The sequence below is a fragment of the Salmo salar genome, chromosome 19 (assembly GCF_965601325.2).
Source record: "Salmo salar chromosome 19, fSalSal1, whole genome shotgun sequence".
Taxonomy (NCBI): Eukaryota; Metazoa; Chordata; class Actinopteri; order Salmoniformes; family Salmonidae; genus Salmo; species Salmo salar.
Genome location: NC_138309.1, coordinates 13,382,887 through 13,401,085, shown reverse-complemented (window position 1 = coordinate 13,401,085; position 18,199 = coordinate 13,382,887). Strand labels below are relative to the sequence as shown.

General features: G+C 43.4%; 1 protein-coding gene across 2 annotated transcripts in view; it reads right to left on the bottom strand.

Moving 5' to 3' along the window:
- The window catches only part of vav3a (vav guanine nucleotide exchange factor 3a), a 121,189-nt gene that overhangs the window by 52,837 nt on the left and 50,153 nt on the right, over positions 1-18,199 (bottom strand). For both annotated transcript variants that reach the window (XM_082965630.1, XM_014157310.3), the window contains exons 3-9: positions 9,016-9,074; positions 8,850-8,918; positions 7,913-8,024; positions 2,742-2,834; positions 2,358-2,426; positions 1,986-2,089; positions 118-217 (exon numbers count right to left, since the gene is read on the bottom strand). In XM_082965630.1, coding sequence (XP_082821756.1) covers positions 118-217; positions 1,986-2,089; positions 2,358-2,426; positions 2,742-2,834; positions 7,913-8,024; positions 8,850-8,918; positions 9,016-9,074 — 606 coding nt within the window. The remainder of the gene's footprint in view (positions 1-117; positions 218-1,985; positions 2,090-2,357; positions 2,427-2,741; positions 2,835-7,912; positions 8,025-8,849; positions 8,919-9,015; positions 9,075-18,199) is intronic.

Below are 18,199 nucleotides of genomic sequence, written 5' to 3'. Positions count from 1 at the left end.
TTCATTGAAAAAAAAATATATATAATTGCAGTTGGTGTGCCATGATCTGTAATACCTATGGTAAACACTAGATGGCGGTATCTGACCACTGATATAGACAGATAATGCAGACTTTACCTCCAGCTTCATTCGGATGTCCTCTCTGTGTTTGCAGATGTCATCCAAAGCAACGATGGCCGTTTCTACATGGCTACAGTATTTCCCATATATTAGCAATCTGGAATAGATATCAGTATATATCAGTATATATATTGAGGTGAACGAAATTGAGAGAGAGACTTGGGCTTGGGCCATGACTTGGGCCCTGACAGTGAATCTCAGTAAGACTAAAATAACGGTCTTCCAAAAAAGGTCCAGTAGCCAAGACAACAAATACAAATTCTATCTAGACACTGTTGTCCTAGAGCACACAAAGAATTACACCTACTTCGGCCTAAACATCAACACCACAGGTAACTTCCACAAGGCTATGAACGATCTAAGAGACAAGGGAAGAAGGGCCTTCTATGCCATCAAAAGGAACATAAAACTCATTAGGATAAAACTTTAATAAGCTATGGAACCTATTGCCCTCTATGGTTGTGAGGTCTGGGGTCCACTCACCAACCAAGAATTCTCAAAATGGGACAAACAGCCAAATGAGACTCTGCCTGCAGAATTCCACAAAAATATACTTTGTGTACAATGCAAAACCCCAAACAATGCATGCAGAGCAGAATTAGAACTATGCCTTCTAGTTATCAACATCCAGAAAAGAGCTGTTCAATTCTACAACCACCTAAAAGGAAGCGATTCCCACACATTCCACCACAAAGCCCTCACCTACAGAGAGATGAACCTAGAGAAGAGTCCCCTCAGAGCCCTCACCTACAGAGAGATGAACCTAGAGAAGAGTCCCCTAAGCAAGCTGGTCCTGGGGCTCTGTTCACAAACACAAACAGACCCCACAGATCCCCAGGACAGAAACACATTTAGACCCAACAAAATGATGAGAAAGCGAAAAGATAACTATACACTGGAAAGAATCAACCAAAAAACAGACCAAACTGGAACGCTATCTGGCCCTAAACAGAGAGTACACAGTAGCAGAATACCTGACCACTGTGACTGACCCTCAATTAAGAAAATCATTGACTATATACAGAGAGAGGCCGCCATAGGCAGACCTGGCTCTCGAGAGATGACAGGCTATATGCCCACTGATGAGGTGGAAACTGAGCTGCACTTCCTAACCTCCTGCCAGATGTATGACCACATTAGAGACACATATTTCCCACAGGTCACACAGACCGACAAAGAATTTGAAAAGAAACCAAACATTGATAAACTCCCATATATGTCAGGTGAAATACCTCAGTGTGCAGTCACAACAGCAAGATTTGTGGCCTGTTGCCATGAAAAAAGGGCAACAAGTGGAGCACAAACAACCTATATTTCTCTGTTTATTCTCCCTTTCATACTTCAACTACTTGCACATTGTTACAACACTGTACATAGCCAATAATATAACATTTTAAATGTCTATATTCTTTTGAAACTTTTATGGGTGTAATGTTTACTAATGTTTCCCTTGTTTATTTCATATTAGTTTATTGGGTATTTCATTTGCTTCGGCAATGTAAACATGTTTCCCATGCCAATAAAGAGAGTGAAAGAGAGAGAGAGAGACAGAGAGAGAGGGAGAGAGAGAGATAGGGGGAGAGAGGGAAGGAGAGAGAGAGAACCAGGAACAAGAGATCGAAAGATCGGAAGAACAAGAGATAGAGAGAACGAGACAGAAAACCAAGGCTGGTTCAATCAACGCTGTTTCAACACGGAAAACTGGGAATTTCGTCTTTTTTTTCATGTAACTTTTGACCTAAATCCAATGTGATTTTTGTTGTTGTTGATTTCACGTTGAATTCATGATTTACAACCTAATGTAAATCAAAAATAGACGTTAAACTGACGTCTGTGCCCAGTGGGATAGTTCTGTGGAATTGTACCTCTCTTTGTAGTTGATGAAGATCTGGTAGATGTTCTGAGCACTTTTATGGCGGACAGAGTCTTGGATCTCCACCATGAGACTCTTGTGAACTTTAACCAGGTCCTGAAACACAACAACAGTCCATGACAAACAAACACTGAAGACCCATCGGGCTTGGGACAACAGCTATCAGCTCATATGTTGGAGAAGGGTCTACTTGCAATAACTGTGATATGTGTTGGCTTTTTTACTACTCAACATAGCAAGTCAAATCCACTGACTGTAAATCAATCTGGAATAAGAGCATCTGCTAAATGACTAAAATGCCACTGCAATCTCCATCTGTACCATCTACATGTGGATAGTTGGGGGTTTCCGTCCTGTAACTTACCGGAATGTTGACAAACACTTTCTTCATCTCCTCTGAGGACAGGAATGTCGTAAGAGGTGCCATAAAATACTGGATGGGGAACAGAGCATAAGAAAAAGAGTGAGTGGGTTGGTTCCACTAAAACAGGAGAGGTAGGTAAGCAGTTGCTGCATGTTTACGGGGACTATTTGGGTCAGCCAAATAATGACTTGTTGCACAACCCAAGTGATTTATCAGAACAATCTTAATCTTAAACAGTGTCTGCCTACATAAGGGACGGTTTTCATAAGGTCATGAACGGAATGGTTAATGAATGAAGAGGATTGTGATAATACAGTATGAAGGGGGAGGTATTTGGTTGTAGCACCAGAGGGGTAGGGGAGGCATTTGGTAGTAACACCTTACCTTCTCTATGGAGTCCAGAGTCTCTGTGTACTTCTCCTCAGTCTGCTTGATCTCTGTCAGACAGCAGCTCCTGATGTCTGTCTCTACCTGCTTCTGTAACGATTACATGCACACACACGGACACACACACGCACGCACGCACACACACACACACATACACACAGCTGTCAAAGCAGAGCCTTAAAGCTAGAATCCATACTTGCGACATCCATTTTTTGACTTATAAATGTATGATATATACCTATTGCTTCTTGAAGAATATAACTTAGAAATGCCTCATGAGCTTAGTTCATGTCGTACCCCCATCAGAACCCAAAATATAAGCTTGGTTTACTTGAGTTGAGTTATTAATTGAAAGTGGTGAGGGTAGAAAAACACATGTCAACAAATCTATGTACCCAAATAACAAGTGTGCAGTCAACATACAGATGTATTTTCCCAGGGGCGCGGAGTTAAACAGGGGAACAACTCGAGCTCAAGTCAATGTAAGATCTATATAAATGAATTGGACAAAAAGCTTGAGCAATCAACAGCCCCCGGTCTCACTCTTAAAGACAGGAATAAAATACCTCCTGTACACAAATGATCTGGTACTGCTGTCCCCGACAAAACAGGATCTACAGCAACAACTAGATCATCTGCAACAGTTTTGTCAGACTTGGGCAATGACAGTCAATTTCAAGAAGACAAACATTATGTTACCGCAGAAAAGGTCTAGAGGTCAGGGAAGATTTTTTTACTGGGCTCGATTCATATAGAACACACACACCTACAAAAACTTGGGACCCAAAAATTGCTCCACAGGGAACTTCAAGCTGGCCATGAATTAACTGAAAGTCAAATCAAGGAGGACTTTCTATGCCATTAAAATATATATTAAATTAGACATACCAATTTGGATCTGGCTCAAAATATTCTAATCAATAATATAACCAATTGCACTTTATGGCAGTGAAGTGTGGAGTCCGCTTACCAAGCAAGAATTTGACAAATGGGACAAACACCCAATTGAAACCCTGCATGTGGAATTGTGTAAGAGCCTCCTCAGAGTACAGAGGAAAACTCAAAACAACACTTGCAGAGCAGAATTAGGCCAATTCCCTCTTCTGATTCATATCCAAGAAATATCCACCACCATATCCACCACCAAATGTTATAATCATTTAAAAACAAGTGACCCCCACTCTTACCATTACAGAGCCCTCAAATGCCAAGAGGTGAACATAGAGAAGAGTCCCCTCAGCCAGCTACCAACCCAACAAAGCCTCAGGGTAACACCCAGAAAATCTGGCCCAACACTGTGTTCCGGAACTCCAATTTGAGCAGCAGCAGCTGAAAAATGAGCTCCTACAAATATTGAAATTTACATGGTTTTTAGAGTGAAGTACATCGGAAAAAAGCAAAAGAAAACTGCAAGACTGAATAGGAGAAAAAACAAGCAACAAACAAAGAAGATAGGCTTTTGAAAAATAACTATTTTTCATAAAATTGTAGTTATCTTAGCTAGCTGAATTGTTTACCAGTTGCTAAGCAGTTGCTAGGGACTCTTTTGGAAGAAGCTAGCTAGCTAACGAAGAACAACAAAGAATATCTAGTTAACAGAAGAAAAGAAAGAGAAAATCAGGACAGAAGAAAAAGGATATCAAAGTGAAACAGTTCTCTAAAGACACAGGAGACAATAATACAAGAAACAACACTTCTGTAGCTTGTCAACTATGTGTCTGTCTATCCCTGTTCTCTCCTCTCTGCACAGGCCATACAAACGCTTCACACCGCGTGGCCGCTGCCACTCCAACCTGGTGGTCCCAGCGCGCACGACCCACGTGGAGTTCCAGGTCTCTGGCAGCCTCTGGAACTGCCGGTCTGCAGCCAACAAGGCTGAGTTCATCTCAGCCTATGCTACCCTCCAGTCCCTAGACTTCCTGGCGCTGACGGAAACATGGATTACCACAGATAACACTGCTACTCCTACTGCTCTCTCTTCGTCTGCCCACGTGTTCTCGCATACCCCTAGAGCATCGAGCCAGCGGGGTGGTGGCACTGGAATCCTCATCTCTCCCAAGTGGACATTCTCTCTTTCTCCCCTGACCCATCTGTCTATCTCCTCATTTGAATTCCATGCTCTCACAGTTACCAGCCCTTTCAAGCTTAACATCCTTATCATTTATCGCCCTCCAGGTTCCCTTGGAGAGTTCATCAATGAGCTTGACGCCTTGATAAGTACCTTTCCTGAGGATGGCTCACCTCTCACAGTTCTGGGTGACTTTAACCTCCCCACGTCTACCTTTGACTCATTCCTCTCTGCCTCCTTCTTTCCACTCCTCTCCTCTTTTGACCTCACCCTCTCACCTTCCCCCCCTACTCACAAGGCAGGCAATACGCTTGACCTCATCTTTACTAGATGCTGTTCTTCCACTAATCTCATTGCAACTCCCCTCCAAATCTCCGACCACTACCTTGTATCCTTTCCCCTCTTGCTCTCATCCAACACTTCTCACTCTGCCCCTACTCGGATGGTATTGCGCCGTCCCAACCTTCGCTCTCTCTCTCCCGCTACTCTCTCCTCTTCCATCCTATCATCTCTTCCCTCTGCTCAAACCTTCTCCAACCTATCTCCTGATTCTGCCTCCTCAACCCTCCTCTCCTCCCTTTCTGCATCCTTTGATTTTCTCTGTCCCCTATCCTCCAGGCCGGCTCGGTCCTCCCCTCCTGCTCCGTGGCTCGACGACTCACTACGAGCTCACAGAACAGGGCTCCGGGCAGCCGAGCGGAAATGGAGGAAAACTCGCCTCCCTGCGGACCTGGCATCCTTTCACTCACTCCTCTCTACATTCTCCTCTTCTGTCTCTGCTGCTAAAGCCACTTTCTACCACTCTAAATTCCAAGCATCTGCCTCTAACCCTAGGAAGCTCTTTGCTACCTCCTCCTCCCTCCTGAATCCTCCTCCCCCTCCCCCCCCCTCCTCCCTCTCTGCGGATGACTTCGTCAACCATTTTGAAAAGAAGGTTGACGATATCCGATCCTCGTTTGCTAAGTCAAACGACACCGCTGGTCCTGCTCACACTGCCCTACCCTGTGCTTTGACCTCTTTCTCCCCTCTCTCTCCAGATGAAATCTCGCGTCTTGTGACGGCCGGCCGCCCAACAACCTGCCCACTTGACCCTATCCCCTCCTCTCTTCTCCAGACCATTTCCGGAGACCTTCTCCCCTTCCTCACCTCGCTCATCAACTCATCCTTGACCGCTGGCTACGTCCCTTCCGTCTTCAAGAGAGCGAGAGTTGCACCCCTTCTGAAAAAACCTACACTCGATCCCTCCGATGTCAACAACTACAGACCAGTATCCCTTCTTTCTTTTCTCTCCAAAACTCTTGAACGTGCCGTCCTTGGCCAGCTCTCCTGCTATCTCTCTCAGAATGACCTTCTTGATCCTAATCAGTCAGGTTTCAAGACTGGGCATTCAACTGAGACTGCTCTTCTCTGTGTCACGGAGGCTCTCCGCACTGCTAAAGCTAACTCTCTCTCCTCTGCTCTCATACTTCTAGACCTATCTGCTGCCTTTGATACTGTGAACCATCAGATCCTCCTCTCCACCCTCTCCGAGTTGGGCATCTCCGGCGCGGCCCACGCTTGGATTGCGTCCTACCTGACAGGTCGCTCCTACCAGGTGGCGTGGCGAGAATCTGTCTCCGCACCATGCGCTCTCACCACTGGTGTCCCCCAGGGCTCTGTTCTAGGCCCTCTCCTATTCTCGCTATACACCAAGTCACTTGGCTCTGTCATATCCTCACATGGTCTCTCCTATCATTGCTATGCAGACGACACACAATTCATCTTCTCCTTTCCCCCTTCTGATAACCAGGCGGCGAATCGCATCTCTGCATGTCTGTCAGACATATCAGTGTGGATGACGGATCACCAGCTCAAGCTGAACCTCGGCAAGACGGAGCTGCTCTTCCTCCCGGGGAAGGACTGCCCGTTCCATGATCTCGCCATCACGGTTGACAACTCCCTTGTGTCCTCCTCCCAGAGTGCTAAGAACCTTGGCGTGATCCTGGACAACACCCTGTCGTTCTCCACTAACATCAAGGCGGTGACCCGATCCTGTAGGTTCATGCTCTACAACATTCGCAGAGTACGACCCTGCCTCACACAGGAAGCGGCGCAGGTCCTAATCCAGGCACTTGTCATCTCCCGTCTGGATTACTGCAACTCGCTGTTGGCTGGGCTCCCTGCCTGTGCCATTAAACCCCTACAACTCATCCAGAACGCCGCAGCCCGTCTGGTGTTCAACCTTCCCAAGTTCTCTCACGTCACCCCGCTCCTCCGCTGGCTTCCAGTTGAAGCTCGCATCCGCTACAAGACCATGGTGATTGCCTACGGAGCTGTGAAGGGAACGGCACCTCCATACCTTCAGGCTCTGATCAGGCCCTACACCCAAACAAGGGCACTGCGTTCATCCACCACTGGCCTGCTGGCCCCCCTACCTCTGAGGAAGCACAGTTCCCGCTCAGCCCAGTCAAAACTGTTCGCTGCTCTGGCACCCCAATGGTGGAACAAGCTCCCTCACGACGCCAAGACAGCGGAGTCAATCACCACCTTCCGGAGACACCTGAAACCCCACCTCTTTAAGGAATACCTAGGATAGGATAAAGTAATCCTTCTAACCCCCCCCCCCCCCCCCTTAAAATATTTAGATGCACTATTGTAAAGTGGTTGTTCCACTGGATATCATAAGGTGAATGCACCATTTTGTAAGTCGCTCTGGATAAGAGCGTCTGCTAAATGACTTAAATGTAAATGTAATGTAAATGTAAATTATCACGAAGCAAAAATAAAAACATTTCACCTACTGGAAAGACCACACAGAAAATCTAAAAGTCAACTTCAATGCTATTTGGTTGTAAACAGAGAGTACATTCTCACTAATTCATCATTGCCCTCATTCATTTCTTTCTGTATTCTCCTGTTAACTGATATTACTCATTGAGTATTATTATTTTTCCTGTTATTATCGTTATCACCATGTATTTATTCCTCGTGTCACTACTTTTATATTTACTGTAACTCTGCATTGTTGGAAAAGGACCCGTAAGTAAACATCTCATTGTTAGTCCACACCTGTTGTTTACAAAGCATGTGACCAATACAATTTGACTTGATTTGAACTAACCAGAGGAGGAGGGACGGCTTCAGCCTTCATCAGATCTTCATAGATCTCTCCTCCGTCTTCATCATCGTAGACACAGTCATAAAGATCCTCCTCATCCTCCACACCTTTCTCACTGTCTCACACACAAATGGGTTACCATTATAATAATGTAACATTTATACTGCTGTTGTTATCATCAGCCTACGCGTAGTCATGCACGTGATTGTGCGCATGTTTGCATTAATGTCTGTCTGTGTGGGTTTGTGACTCTTTGTGTGTCTGTCTGTGTGGGTTTGTGACTCTTTGTGTGTCTGTGTGGGTTTGTGACTCTTTGTGTGTCTGTGTGGGTTTGTGACTCTTTGTGTGTCTGTGTGGGTTTGTGACTCTTTGTGTGTCTGTGTGGGTTTGTGACTCTTTGTGTGTCTGTGTAGGTTTGTGACTCTTTGTGTGTCTGTGTGGGTTTGTGACTCTTTGTGTGTCTGTGTGGGTTTGTGACTCTTTGTGTGTCTGTGTGGGTTTGTGACCCCTTGTGTGTCTGTGTGGGTTTGTGACTCTTTGTGTGTCTGTGTGGGTTTGTGACTCTTTGTGTGTCTGTGTGGGTTTGTGACTCTTTGTGTGTCTGTGTAGGTTTGTGACTCTTTGTGTGTCTGTCTGTGTGGGTTTGTGACTCTTTGTGTGTCTGTCTGTGTGGGTTTGTGACTCTTTGTGTGTCTGTCTGTGTGGGTTTGTGACTCTTTGTGTGTCTGTGTGGGTTTGTGACTCTTTGTGTGTCTGTGCGGGTCTGTCCAGAAGCCTGGGACAGTGTAAGTGTGAGTAGACCCACTGGCCATCTCTGACAGCCTACATCATCTAAGCCAATTAGCTTAGCAGCTGTGTTGTTATCCCAGAAGAAGCCAGGGACAAGAAGTTGTGAGTAGACCAGTAAGAGAGAGTAAGACAGGCCAAGAGGTAGACTTACTCAATCAGGTCTTCTAGGTGGTTATAGATGTCCTCATCTTCTTCTAGACTCTCCTCTGACGGAAAAGCCCTTTCGGAAAGAAAAGCGATGTCATGGCACCAAACACGTACTAATACAAAACCCAATTTGATTTGTGAATTGGAATAAACACTTGGTCAGAACTTACTTTATTCCGGTTTGTTCTGAAATCGTGGTGTGGGACAGTTTGGACAATGTGTCCATAACCTGCAATGAAAATGAACGGAAACGTTATAGACTTGGTTATTGTAATGATCATATTAATGTTGTACTTCTGTGTTTAAGTCAGCAGAGGGCAGTGTTATCCAATAGTAGAGTATTACATAGGAGACCTGTGGAAGAGTAGTAAATTGTGAGAGATTACATGACATTCCAACATAATCCATAAAGTTAACAACATTGTGTTTTATTGCAAAGATAATTAACATATTTTTGTTTCTTGTTTCCGACATCACCAAATGTTCTTTAAACACCAACCCGAGAGGCTTGCAGGAAACCCAAATAAAAGGCTATGACTTTATCAGCTGCTAAAGAATGTCATCAATACAGCACAACATGGAACAATCAGTGTGTCTTAGGTCCTTGCACCTTCAGTCTGGCATCAATCACTATCAACAGATATGAGAATAATCCATAACATTCAGTATCAAGTCTAGTGACCATCAACCCAGACCTTGAGTGTCAAAAACAGAACATGAAATCATGTGTATTACAGAAAGGGGAAATATATAAATATGCAAAATAATGTGATAATCACTCTAAACTGAATGGGAACCTTAAGTGATCTTACATTTCCCCATTATAATCCCTATAGAGATTCCTGTTAATAAATCACAGTACATAAATTACTAGATAAAATAGCAATGAAATTGCAAAAATACAAATAGACCAATATGACGATATAACAGTGTAAACATGGTTGAAGAATAAAATCAATGATTGTATCTTTAAATTAATTAGTAGTGTTAGGCCTCTGTGAGTCAATTACCAAGTGATTGACATGTATGACACACGACATGTAATTTCACGCTGAATCGGTCAGTAATGACAATGCCCTTGACCTGATACAGTACAATAAGAGCATTGTATGCTGGGTGATCAAAAAGGCAACTTTAAACAAACATGTTCTTATAGTGGCTTCATATTGCGTAACATATAGAAATCTCCTGTTGGTTCATTGGTGTAATTCCTTCCTTTTTCTCTGTAGATGATCTATCGGCCTGTAAACACAGACTGACACACACTTCATCACTAGCCCTCAGCTCTCACTGATCAATACTGATCAAACTAGCTCATCTAGATGTTTCCTCACCCAGCCACGCTACTAATAGACACACACAACCCCACACAGGATATTGGCCAAGAGATCTAGAGTTTTTAACTGGCCTTTGTTTCAAAGCAGATTGATGATACTACTATTGCTCTCCACTTGACTGGGTTAGGTCAAGTGCATAATGAAGGTTGTGGTCCAGTCTGCAGTTGACCCCAACAGTGGTCATAGTAAAGCCAGTGGTCACAGTAATGTGTTAGTGAATGTTTTATCTTTTTTTTCACCTTTATTTAACTAGGCAAGTCAGTTAGGATCAAATTCTTATTTTCAATGACGGGCTAGGAACAGTGGGTTAACTGCCTTGTTCAGGGGTAGACAGATTTTTACCTTGTCAGCTCGGGGATTCGATCTAGCAACCTTTCGGTTACTAGTCCAACGCTCTAACCACTAGACTACCTGCTGCCCCAATGTGTCAGATAAGGGTGTAGTATTTCCCCAACATGACTGCAGGCCCTGTGGGGCCCAGACGGACAGAGAGATGGAGTGGGATGGAGAGCAAGAAGGACAGAGAGGGGAAAAGAGAGAGAGAAAAACTGAGCAAACTAGAATGCTATTTGGCCCTAAACAGAGAGTATCCAGTGGCAGAAAACCTGACCACTGTGACTGACGCAATCTTAAGGAAAGCTTTGATTATGTACAGACTCAGTGAGCATAGCCTTGCTATTGAGAAAGGCCGCCGTAGGCAGACATGGCTTTCAAGAGAAGACAGGCTATGAGCAATCTGCCCACAAAATGAGGTGGAAGCTGAGCTGCACTTCCTAACCTAAAGACACATATTTCCCTCAGAATACATAGATCCACAAATAATTTGAAAACAAACCCAATTTTGATGAATTCCCATATCTACTGGAAATACCACAGTGTGCCATCACGGCAGATATGTGACCTGTTGCCACAAGAAAAGGGCAACTAATGAAGAACAAACATCACTGTAAATACAACCCTTATTTATGTTTCTTTCTTTTCCCTTTTGTAATTTAACTATTTGCACATCGTTACAACACTGTATATAGACATAATATGACATTTGAAATGTCTTTATTATTTTGGAACTTGTGTGAGCGTAATGTTTACTGTTAATGTTTATTGTTGATTTCACTTTTGTTTATTATCTATTTCACTTGCTTTGGCAATGTAAACATGTGTTCCCCATGCCAATGAATCTATTGAATTCAATTGAGAGAGAGAGAGAGAGAGAGAGAGAGAGAGAGAGAGAGAGAGAGAGAGAGAGAGAGAGAGAGAGAGAGAGAGAGAGAGAGAGAGAGAGAGAGAGAGAGAGACAAGGAATCACAAGTGTTGTCCATTGTTAGCATCACCTCAGACACTATCTACTGAAACCCCTGTGACACAGTGTGTGTATCTAGAATACCACGTGGTCACTGTTGTGGGAAAACACTATTTATCATCACAGACAGAAGTGGAGCACAGAAGTGCATATATAAAAATATGTGTATGTAGTGGAAAAATAGAAAGAGTGAACAAATGTGAACGATGATGAAGGCCAGAGATGGTGTGTCTAGTGACTTTCTGACGAAGGCGTGTTGATTCAATTTGACATTATCTGGATGGATGGCTGCATATTTGCATCTCACAGGAGAGTCACACCTTCGCCGTGGCAATTTTCAGGAAGAGGTGTTCTCACGGAGGTCCTGGGGTGTCTGACACCAGAAGTGTGACGACTGATCAAACTTGAATTGACTAAATGAGTGTTACTGTGTGAATGAAGTGTTTGGATTGTTTCAAGAGTTCTTAAAGAGCTATGCATTTTGATATGTTTTATTGTACTGTAAGTGCTATGGATTTATTGTTACAGAGACACTGTGTTATTCTGTTTGTCGGACGGCGGATAGTTGAAAGAGGAGCGACACAGGGGTGTGCTCTTATCATACAGTATTTAGGTGTGATGACTAGATTAGAGAATGCGTGTGGAGTTTAATGCCTTCTGTTTTAATGTTTTGAGCCATGCAAAGTGAGGTTAATTATATGATGGAAGATACTGGGATTTGGCGTTCTTGGAAGAATAAAAGCTGGGTTTAAACGTTGATCTCTTGGCATTCTCTCAACCAGCTTCATGAGGTAGTCACCTGGATTGCATTTCAATTACTCGGTGTGCCATGTTAAAGTTAATTTGTGGAATTTCTTTCCTTCTTAATGCGTTTGAGCTAATCGGTTGTGTTGTGACAAGGTAGGGGTGGCATACAGAAGATAGCCCTATTTGGTAAAATACCAAGTACATATTATGGCAAGAAAAGCTCAAATAAGCAAAGAGAAATTACAGTCCATCATTACTTTAACACATGAAGTTCAGTCAATCTGGGCAATTTCAAGAACTTTCAAAGTTTCTTCAAGTGCAGTGGCAAAAACCAGCAAGCGCTATGACGAAACCGGCTCTCCTGAGGACCGCCACAGGAAAAGACGACCCAGAGATACCTTTGCTGCAGAGGATAAGTTCATTAGAGAGTTACCAGCCTCAGCGCAAATAAATGCTTCACAGAGTTCAAGTAACAGACACATCTCAACATCAACTGTTCAGAGGAGATTGCATGAATCAGGCCTTCATGGTCGAATTACTTAAAAAGACACCACTACTAAAGGACACCAATAAGAAGAAGAGACTTGCTTGGGGCAAGAAACACGAGCAATGGACATTAGACTGGTGGAAATCTGTCCTTTGGTCTGATGAGTCCAAATTTGAGATTTTTGGTTCCAACCACCGTGTCTTTGTGAGACGCAGTGTAGGTGAACGGATGATCTCCGCATGTCTGGTTCCCACAGTGAAGCATGGAGGAGGAGGTGTGATGATGTGCTTTGATGGTGACACTGTCTGTGATTTATTTTGAATTCAAGGCACACTTAACCAGCATGGCTACCACAGCATTCTGCAGCGATACGCCATCCCATCTGGTTTGCGCTTAGTGGGAGTATCATTTGTTTTTCAACAGGACAATGACCCAACACACCTCCAGGCTGTGTAAGGGCTATTTGACCAAGAAGGAGAGTGATGGAGTGCTGCATCAGATTACCTGGCCTCCACAATCACCCGATCTCAACCCAATTGAGATGGGTTGGGATGAGTTGGACCACAGAGTGAAGGAAAAGCAGCCAACAAGTGCTCAGCATATGTGGGAACTCAGCATATGTTGGAAAAGCATTCCAGGTAAAGCTGGTTGAGAGAATGCCAACAGTGTGCAAAGTTGTCATCAAGGCACAGGGTTCCTACATTGAAGAATCTCAAATATAAAAAAATATGTTGATTTGTTTACCACTTTTTTGGTTACCAAATGATTCCATATGTGTTATTTCATAGTTTTAATGTCTTCACTATTATTCTACCATGTCGAACTTTTTAAAAATAATGAAAAACCCTTGAATGAGTAGGTGTGTCCAAACTTTTGACTGGTACTGTACGTGTGTATGTCATAGTGGTGAATGTTCCATACTGTTTACATTTTAGTCATTTAGCAGACGCTCTTATCCAGAGCGAATTACAGTAGTGAATGCATACATTTCATTAAAAAAAAATTTTCCCGTACTGGTCCCCCGTGGGAATCGAACCAACAACCCTAGCGTTGCAAACACCATGCTCTACCAACTGAGCCACACGGTACATCCTTAGTTAAGACAAAGGATGTACCATTTGTTAATTGTATTCTTATTGCATAACCGTAATACATCTGATTACATTTAAATAGATTCAAACCGTAGTCCTCACAATCTGAGTAATATTCCTTGAATTATTATTTGGTAAAATGTCTAATGGTAAATGTTATTCCCAATATACATAGCATAAATGCTCAGTCTCTAACATGCTGACCAGACCGCACACGTGCGTCCGTGTGCGCTATCGCGCGCAAGTTGATTTTGTTCACCAACACCTGACGCGATCAGGACAAACAAACATTTATGGCAATTTAGCTAGCCAGCTTTCTGTTGCTAGCAAATTTTTCCTGGGATTTAAACCTTGGGTTGTTATTTTACCTGAAATGCACAAGGTCCTCTACTCTGAAAATGAATCCACAGATAAAACGGCAAACCAAATTAGTTTCTCGCCATCTCTCCTCCTTCCTTCAGGCTTCTTTTTCTTCTTTGGACTTTATATGGCGGTTGGCAACGAACTTTACAGCATTACTACAACCGACTGGAGTGTGGACCTCAGTTCATCTTTCAATCACCCACGTGGGTATATGCTCCTAAAAACCAATGAGGAGATGGCACATGGGTATATACTCCTAAAAACCAATGAGGAGATGGGACGTGGGTATATGCTCCTAAAAACCAATGAGGAGATTTGAGAGGCTGGACTTGCAGCATGTTGAGCATCACAAGTAGAACCATGTTCTATTTTAGCACCCGGCTACACAGACCAATGATTGAATAACATGTACGTGTACATTTATTTTGCAACGCGAGCGGTGTGGTCAGCATGTAACTGTGCATCTCTGAGCTAAGGTTAACTCAATCATTTATTGCTAGGACATCGATTGCAAGATATTAGCTATTTGTTCCTTAGCCTCTTAATAACTGAATAACGGTAAACCTAGACGCATGCATCTTATAGTATTTTGAGTGGTGATGCAAGGCTCGCAGCCTTGGCTACCATTGGATACGTTTATGGGCCTATAGCCTTCAGATAATAATGGAGTCAGATAGTACATCATATTAGGGTCATAGACACTCCACACTAATTCTCTGTATTCCTCAGACAAAGTATTCACTATTCTACATGTGCGTGTGTGTCCTTTGTGTTCCTTTGAAAGCAGAGGCTGTTATTCTTTGAATGTGGCATGAAAAAGAGAAGGCTGTTCAGTACCAGTAGACTCACGCTAGGGTCACACTGAGATGTTGGAGTGTTTGGTTCTAGACATAGTCATGCAGCGTATGCAGCCTGTAAGACAGTCTCCACAGGGGCTCTCCCCCTATTCTCCCTCTACCCTGATCTCTCTATGGCTGTCTTCTCTGTTGCATCACCTTTCTATGAACCCATGTTCTGTCTAGAATACTCCATCTAACATCTCACTAGAGCATGAACCTGTACTGTGAGTCACCCTGGAGCACTAGGCTGAATTCTGAGGGTCAGTTCTGCTTCTCTCCTCTTGGCTTTTAAAGGCTAGGATCGCAGGAGAGTCAACTGATTGTAGATCTGATTATAAGGTAATCTTCTGCCTGTTGGTCCCATTGGGAAGCACACTGGCTAGCTGTCAGACTGGCTGACTGACTGACAGGCTGACTGGCTGGGTCGCTGGCTGCCTGGCTGACTGAATGACTGGCTGACTGGATGACCAACAGGAAATGATGTAATAGCTCAGAGTGATTGATGGTTAGTGAGGCTTTCTGGGATCAGCTGGGGTTGTTGGCGTGGTTGGTGGTGTGTGTGTGCGTGTGTGCGTAAGTCTGTGCGTGCAGGCGGGCGTGGTGTGATGGCGTGGCAGGTTTGAATGAACGCCTCTCCTGAGACAGGCTGTTAATGCTTTCTGAGCTGTGTGTTTGGGAAGGTCTCCAGAATGTCCTGGGGCCAGTTTAGGGCGAGTGCTCTGTAAAATCTTGGCTTCATGAATCATAAACACCAAGCACATTCAAACAAAACACCACTTTTATACAGACTTTAAAATACTGCTCACTTTCAACCCACTTTATCTAAACCACAAACCAGAAAACACATCATTACAAGGCTTTGCAATGTTTGACAAAAGAAGTTCAAACCCAATCATATGGGAAGTTGTTGACTATAAATGAACTCATTTTGAACACTGACATTAAAAACCAGGTCAGCATATTACTCCGTACCAACCACAAAGTTTCAAGTTATGATCATGGAGTGTACAATAGAGAGCAGACTTCAGCTCACGGCATCATAAGAAGACCAGGGCCCAGATTCACAAAACACTTCTTATGCAAAAACTTAACAAGCTTCTTAAGAAAAAAATTAAAATTTCATAACATAGTTCGTAAGTGCAATTCCTCAACAATATATTAAGGTAATGATTTTCTTACGAACTTCTCAAATATCTTCTTACAAATCTTCTGAAGATGTTCGTTGCTAGGCAACCGTTTTAGCTAGCTATCTACGGCAATCATGTTAGCATATTTCTTACTGAGATTACTGTTCTAAAACATGTTCTTGGGTTTAAAATAATCAATACTGAAACTTTTAGACAAAGTTTGTGAGTGAATGAAAAATGTTAAATTGCTTTCATGTGCTTTTTCTCTCACTGCCCTGAGTTTAAGACAAGGGTTTAGCTATCTTGGAATTAAGAACATTTACAATAAGTTTATTTTCAAGAATCTAATTTCTTCTTAACTTTTTGTTAAAGAGAAACATAACAAATAGCGCAATACATTTTCCAAGAACCTTTGAGGAATAGCAACTTTGCTTAATTTTTGTTGAGTCTGCCAGTTAAGAAGAAATTTCTTCTCAAAGACAGTTTTGTGAATCTGGGCCCAGGACAGTAGATCTCACAGTCATAATCAGTCAGTCAGTCAGTCAGTCAGTCATAGTCAGTCAGTCAGTCAGTCATAGTCTGTCAGTCAGTCAGTCAGTCAGTCAGTCATAGTCTGTCAGTCATAGTCTGTCAGTCAGTCAGGCAGTCATAGTCAGTCAGTCAGTCAGTCAGTCAGTCAGTCATAGTCTGTCAGTCAGTCAGTCAGTCAGTCATAGTCTGTCAGTCAGTCAGGCAGTCATAGTCAGTCAGTCAGTCAGTCAGTCAGTCAGTCATAGTCTGTCAGTCAGTCAGTCATAGTCAGTCAGTCAAGGCAGTCATAGTCAGTCAGTCAGTCATAGTCAGTCAGTCAGTCATAGTCTGTCAGTCAGTCAGTCAGTCATAGTCAGTCAGTCAAGGCAGTCATAGTCAGTCAGTCAGTCAGTCATATTCGGTAAGTCAGTCAGTCAGTCAGTCAGGCAGTCAGTCAGTCAGGCAGTCATAGTCAGTCGGTAAGTCAGTCAGTCAGTCAGTCAGTCAGTCAGTCAGTCAGTCAGTCAGTCAGTCATAGTCAGTCAGTCAGTCAGTCAGTCAGTCATAGTCTGTCAGTCATAGTCTGTCAGTCAGTCAGTCATAGTCAGTCAGTCAGTCAGTCAAGGCAGTCATAGTCAGTCAGTCATAGTCAGTCAGTCAGTCAGTCATAGTCGGTAAGTCAGTCAGTCAGTCACAGTCTGTCAGTCACAGTCTGTCTGTCTGTCAGTCAGTCAGTCAGTCAGTCAGTCAGTCAGTCAGTCAGTCAGTCATAGTCAGTCAGTCAGTCATAGTCAGTCAGTCAGTCATAGTCTGTCAGTCAGTCAGGCAGTCATAGTCAGTCAGTCAGTCAGGCAGTCATAGTCTGTCAGTCAGTCAGGCAGTCATAGTCAGTCAGTCAGTCAGTCAGTCAGTCAGTCATAGTCAGTCAGTCAAGGCAGTCATAGTCAGTCAGTCAGTCAGTCAGTCATAGTCAGTCAGTCAAGGCAGTCATAGTCAGTCAGTCAGTCAGTCATAGTCGGTAAGTCAGTCAGTCAGTCAGTCAGGCAGTCATAGTCAGTCGGTAAGTCAGTCAGTCAGTCAGTCAGTCAGTCAGTCAGTCAGTCAGTCAGTCAGTCAGTCCCACCAGATCAGTAAGACTACCATTGCAGGATAAGACAGAGTTGTACTACTATGGCTGACCCTGTAAAACAACACACATTTCAATGCACCTATCTGGTGTATGTGACAATAAAACATATTTCATCTTTAACATATGAAGACTTGCCTTTGAAGGGATTCAGAGAATTGATCTTATGTTATGTAATGTAATTCCACTCATGCCAGACGGATTAAAAGCAGGATGAGATGACTTCCACAGAGATAAAAGGACAGTGACTGTGTGACAAAGACATAATAGCTTATTTAACCACAGCAGGGTGGTGTGTGTGTGTGTGTGTGTCACTTAAACGTGTGTTAAACGTGTGTGTGTGTGTTTGTGCGCGCATGTGTGTGGACATGCACGTGTGTGCATGTTTTTTTAATCTTGTTTTGTATTTCAAAGGGGAAACTATGTC